Source organism: Centruroides sculpturatus, unplaced genomic scaffold, assembly GCF_000671375.1.
Source record: "Centruroides sculpturatus isolate CEXI.00-Female unplaced genomic scaffold, Cexi_2.0 scaffold915, whole genome shotgun sequence".
Classification (NCBI taxonomy): Eukaryota; Metazoa; Arthropoda; class Arachnida; order Scorpiones; family Buthidae; genus Centruroides; species Centruroides sculpturatus.
In genome coordinates this window covers 348,241-354,440 of record NW_019385197.1, presented here as the reverse complement: position 1 = coordinate 354,440, position 6,200 = coordinate 348,241, and the positions used below count along the sequence as shown (strand labels likewise).

Genomic DNA, 6,200 nt, shown 5'->3' with positions numbered 1-6,200 from the left:
ATATATATATATATATATGAATATTTTTATATTTTTTAATATTTAATCTCGGACCACCTTGTCTCTTCACCTGACTTTTTCCACTGCGGGTCTGTCCAAATCCATAATGAGTATGGGGAAAAGGCCCATATGACGGAGAGACAAAAATACAAAACGGCAAACTATAATTGACTTTTGATTTTGTATACAGTATTATTAATCAAGAATACTTATTTAATTTAAATATTATTTTATTCCGAATAGTTATATCATTGAAATACAATGAATTTAAACATTTATAATAATACTTACTATTAGGCCTATAGCTTTACAAAAATCTTTTAAGTTGAACGTTGTTCGAACGATTTAATATCAAATTTACAAATAAAACTTATTGTTAAATTCCGAAAAGAATATTATTTGCTATTTCAATTATACTACTAACTAAAGAATTACTATATATATAATAATAATAAGAATATTTTTAAACTTTATATTATAAAGATACTAAACAATTAAAAACAATGTTACTGAAAGTTGAAAGCTGCTGTAAAAAAATCGTAAGAAAAAACCGTTTATTCTATAAAAGTATGAATTAGAAAGAATAGTATTAATGAATAAGGAAGTAAGTTTCAAAAAGTAAATAAAAAATATACTATTTTAAATGGACGTTTTAATGAATAGACTAGAAACATATTAGAGAAAATGAACATTGAAGATATTAACTTAAAACGTTTTGAAAAAGTTAATAAAATTGTTTACAGTATAGGTTTGTATTTGTTTAATATTTATTTAATTGAGTTTTTAAATTATGTTAAAATCGTGTATATAAAAATTTAAAACTATCGTCGTAATACTCTAATACTCTAATATTACTGTAATATTTGAAGATAATGATAGTAGGATAAATTAAATGTATAAAACAGTTCAACTTTAGTATAACTGCTTTATACATTGATCGATAATAAGAAAACAATGTCTCGAGAAAAGCTATAATTTCACCTGAGTAATAATATACCTTTACTTATGTTTATTTGCTAATTTAATTTTACAATTAAAAAATTAACAAATCTTGACAATTTTTTTTTTATCGCAAAATATTTTTAATAACATTTCTATAATGCAAAATTGAACAGGAACTAGAAAAAGTCGTTACGGTATTTATAGCCTTTTGTTTTATATATTACTTAATTAATATACTTAGAAAGATAAGAGGTGCCTGGGCCCTGTGGGTCTCTTCTTGGTAAAAACCCTGGTTTCAAATGAATAAAATTGTTAGGAAATTAAGTTTATCTATCAATGCATGTCTAGTATGACTTTTAAAAATAATTAAATATTTCTAAAGCTTTTAAATAAAATGAATACAATTTATATAAAATTTTTATTTGTAAATATTATCAATAAAATTTAAAAATAAAATGATTCAAATATCTGGTTCATTTAATTCAGTAGAAATTTATTTAATTGATTTCTAAATATTAGTTTAACTTCTATCAGATGCTTTACCATAATAATTATCTTAATAAGATAATTAGGAAACCAAATGTAAATAATTGCAGTGAAATCAATTAGCAAAATATATAGACAAGCTCTCAAGACTATCTTATATATAATTGTTTTGAATTAATGATCTAATTATCTAGTTAACGATTACATAATTGCCTAATTTAAATTTTGTATTATGGTTACGAACAATATAAGTGCTAATGAATTTTTCTCTCTTAAGATTCACCAGAAACATAAATATTAGTGATGTAACGAATATTCGGTTACTATTCGGTATTCGGCCTATTCGGCCTATTTTTCGCTATTCGGCCGAATACCGAATATTTAATCACTATTCGCCCAACAGTCTCGCGAAGACTGCGGCCGGATGGCCGAGCGGTCAAGGTGGCAGCCTACCGCTTCGACTGAAATAATTAAATCCTAAATATGCGGCCGGATGGCCGAGCGGTCAAGGTGGCAGCCTACCGCTCTGGGGGACCCGGGATCAAATCCGAACGGGTCGAAAAATCTCCAGGAATTTTTCGGGGGATGGTCCGTTCGGATATGTCGGGCCCAGTTCCTCATCACCCGGCAGCCCCATTGTGGGCCTGGCGGGCGATGAGGAACGGGGCTTGCAAAAAGAGGCCCTCTTAGTGCCCACAGGGCGGAAAGAGTATAAAAAAAAAGTCTCGCGAAAAATTAGGGATATTTTTATACCTTAATTTTCTTTTTTACTTCTATGTCTTTACTCTTACAAATTTCTGTTTGTATCCTTGTCTACTTGGACGTTGTTTATTAATATGACTTATTATACTGGTGTAGTTTCCTATTGGCAAATAGAGAAGATTTTTGATTAAGATCTCCTCTATTTGCTAATCGGAACCTTGATTATAAATAAGACTTATTATACTGGTGGAGACCAGTATAATAAGTCCTATTTATAATCAAGGTTCAAATAGACAAGGATACAAACAGAAATTTTTACAATTTTTTCATTAAGAAGTCATTTTTTAATTCAGAGTTATATTTTTTTGTTTTAAGATTATAATCATAGCAAAGAAATAACGATTTTTGTTTCTGCATTGTATTGATGTGTTTATAATTTTCTAAAACCGAGAAGATTATTAAATTATTTATTTTTTTTAAAACTAAAAGTTAAAATATTTAGGACGAAATTTAAATTAACTTTAATAAACGCTTTTTAATATCTTCTTTAATTTTTATTGTTTACATTATATGTACGTAATATGGCTTAAATTTAATTACAATTCATACTCTCGATAATTCTAAGCGGAAGGACTAGAGAAAAGTTTTGAGTTAATGAAATTTTGAGTTAAGACATTTACCATTAATTGTTTTTGTGTTGCTTTTTAGATTCGTATACATACATAATAACAAAATATTAACGTTATTAGTAGAAAAAATATGATACACAAGATTGTCGTCTGCAATTCATTGCTTCTATTGAGAGGTAATATTTTTTATGAGTAAGTTTAAGTTTTAAAATTTTTAAACTTTTACTATCAGCAATGACCTATAGCCGATCCAGAAGACTTCAGAAATGGTGTAGAAACGAAACACATGTCTTAAAAAAGTTTTTGCTACCTGAAGTCCCCAGCTTTACTCGAGAAAAAATCCCCGGAAAAAATAGCATAGGATGCAGCAGCTCCCTATGTACCATCCTAAATCCGTCCCGGCAATGATTCTGCTGAGCCGACATCGCCTAATCATTTTTGTAATGCGAGAGAAGTCATCTGGAGAAGGAAGTTGGCCAGCGTAATATTTGGTAAAACTGGTGTTACAGGTGTCTTGCCAAAAAAGGGTTTAGCCTGTTGTTTTTAGCGGTTTAAGCAAAGCTTAGTTTCATAATCTTTATTTATCGTTATTATTAAACGTTTTTATACCTAAAACAAGCACAGAATCCTTTATGTTAGCAGAACGTAGTTGTCTACTACACTGGAAGTCGTTGAAGAAAGATTATTCAGTGTGAAATTTATTGTTTGTGAATAACAATAAGTTCGCTTCGTAGAGAAGCGGTGAGAACATGAGAAAGGATAAAAATGTAGCTGGACGAAGACTTGAATAGAAAGTTTGGTTAGTGATTCGGCTATTTTATATAAAGATAAAAATGTTTTATACTAATATGCATTTAATTACACATAAATACACAATAAACATATTTAATTAGTAATGCCGGTATTTAAAATTCGATTTAATTCGAAATATAATAAATAATATCTTTAAGAAATAAAAACACACTGAAAGATAAAATATTTTATTTTTTACATCAAGAATTCATTAACAGTAATTATTCACTGGATCACAGTAAAGAAGAATTTAAATATACTGTATTGCAATTTACATTATATGAGTTATAATTCATGCCACATGTACACCTACAGATACATTACAACTTTTACAAACTAGAATCAAAAATATTTATAAAAATATTACATAATTAAATTCGAAATATCTCATAGCTACTGTTTAATAACTTCTTCTATTTTAATAAAAATATATACACTATTTTACATAATAAATATATCATCATCAACATCGAGCTTCCTATCAAAGTAACATTTTATAAAGCTCGATTCATGAATCATAAAAATAGGAAATTTTTCATTTTGATATAATTTTACGAATTCTAAAGATTTATTTCGTTTTGACATTTGTTGACATCGTTTCCGTTGTTGAGCAACGTTGTAAATGTTTGGGTGGCACAATCAGCTTTTTCCAATTTTGTACACATGTCGTAGATTTCCACTGATTTCTCCTGTTTAACATCTGTAAAAAATTTTGATAAATAAATACAATAAATGATATTTATAGCATATTTTATTTCATCAAATGAATTTATATAATAAAATATAGTCCCGATTATTACACCACTTGTATTAATAATTAATCGCTATTTTTTTGTCTTTTGTCGGCTTGCGCAAGCCGAGCGTTTATAAAACAGCTTTTCAAGAAATGATCAAATGTCTCCTACGAGAAAAAAATTGTAGAAAGAATTAAATTTACTCAAAATAAACTTTTCTCTCATAGTATTTTTCAAATTATAACTATTACTTTATTTAATTTCACCTTAAAGTTTATATTAACATAAATTAGTTTTACAATTAAAACTCTAGCTGTAATAATGATTACAGCTAGAGTTCAGCCGTATTTGAAAATATATTGTTAGATAATTCAGATAAAACTAAACGACGAATCGTTGAGTTTTATCGGGAGTTTTCGTTATCCGGTGCAGCATCCGTTGAAATCGCATAATCAAGATTCTGTTATATTATAATAACTAATTACTTAAAACCATGAAATTTTTCAAATATATTTTAACATTGATATGTTTACTTTTTAATTTTATAATTAAAACTAAGTTCTACAAGTAAATAAAATCAATTAAAAAGTTTATGAGAGACAACATTTTGAGAATTTATTTATGACCATAGCAACATTTTCTACTTAATTTTAGAATTAAAATTGTTTTCTTCCTAAAATAAATACTTAAAAATAATTATTAATAATGTTTTATGAAAGTTTTATGTCATTTCCAGACGGAAGAACATTTACTGTTCTTTTATTTGTTAAATTATTTCGAAAAACTGTTTTATCAAATTTTGAAAAGAACAATTAGTTCTACACAAAATGAAATAATAATTCATCTATAAAATTATATAAGATCATAAAATGTATATAACCATATATTTAAATGTATAGATTTGTTATCTATGACAATTCTATACATATATGTTCTTTGTAGTGGTTTGTAAGATAAAAAAAGTATAAACTTCATTTTGATTTTTAAGAAAAAATATTCTGCATGTAAAATTAAAGATAAAACAAGGACTGTATTTTATAGATCAGCATACTTCTATCAGCTTTAAATCAGCATACTTAAATTTATAAATTTAATTTAAACGTTTATAACTAAAAAATATTTTTATTAATTTCAAACAAACGAATTTTTACAATAAGATCTTTACAGAAAACAAACAGCTTTCATATAGCAAAAAGTCTTCTATACAAAATATTTGACCCATTCTATCATTGAGAATGTTCTCTTTAATAACTTCATTAATTAAAGCATGTACTAACTCAATATTAAATATCCTCACATTTACATAACTTTCAATTATTATCGAATAATTGACATATGAAATGATTATTGTCGAATTAACAACTTATGTTGCAAACAATATAATGGCTTAAAACAAACGTAAATTACTTAGTTTCTATTTATTAAAAGATTATTGTATTCTAATTAAAATTATAAATGAAAAATAAATAAAAGCTTATTAAAAACGAATAAAGACTTTAAAATATTAGTTTACTATTAGATTTTAATTTCGATAAGTAATCTGTTTATAGTTTTGATAATTTATTTAAAAATAGTAATTTAGCAATTTTATACAGTAATTACATAAATATTCATTAAATTTTTTTAATAAAAAATATATACTTTTTAAATTGTAGAAGTTTGTTTTTTTAATTATAGAGTTATTATTTTGATTTTTAGATGTTAACTATCGAACAAAAAGCATGTTAAGTTTTTCATTGTATTTTAATTTATTCCATTTTATTTCCATTAAAATCAATGAATTTATTAAATAAATTCATTGATTTTATTATGTTTACATGTAATTCGTATTTTTCAATTTATTTATTCAGTTATAACTTACATCTTTATTTTAAAATTGATGTTTTATACTTATTCTCGTTACGTAGATTAAAGA

At 25.7% G+C, this 6,200-nt stretch overlaps 1 protein-coding gene across 1 annotated transcript in view; it reads right to left on the bottom strand.

The window, feature by feature from the left end:
- Positions 1-3,787: 3,787 nt before the first annotated feature.
- LOC111636021 (metabotropic glutamate receptor 6-like) overlaps positions 3,788-6,200 on the bottom strand; it is a 107,247-nt gene continuing 104,834 nt past the window's right edge. Inside the window, exon 7 of the mRNA XM_023381173.1 lies at positions 3,788-4,251. Coding sequence (XP_023236941.1) covers positions 4,112-4,251 — 140 coding nt within the window. The 3' untranslated portion in view covers positions 3,788-4,111. The remainder of the gene's footprint in view (positions 4,252-6,200) is intronic.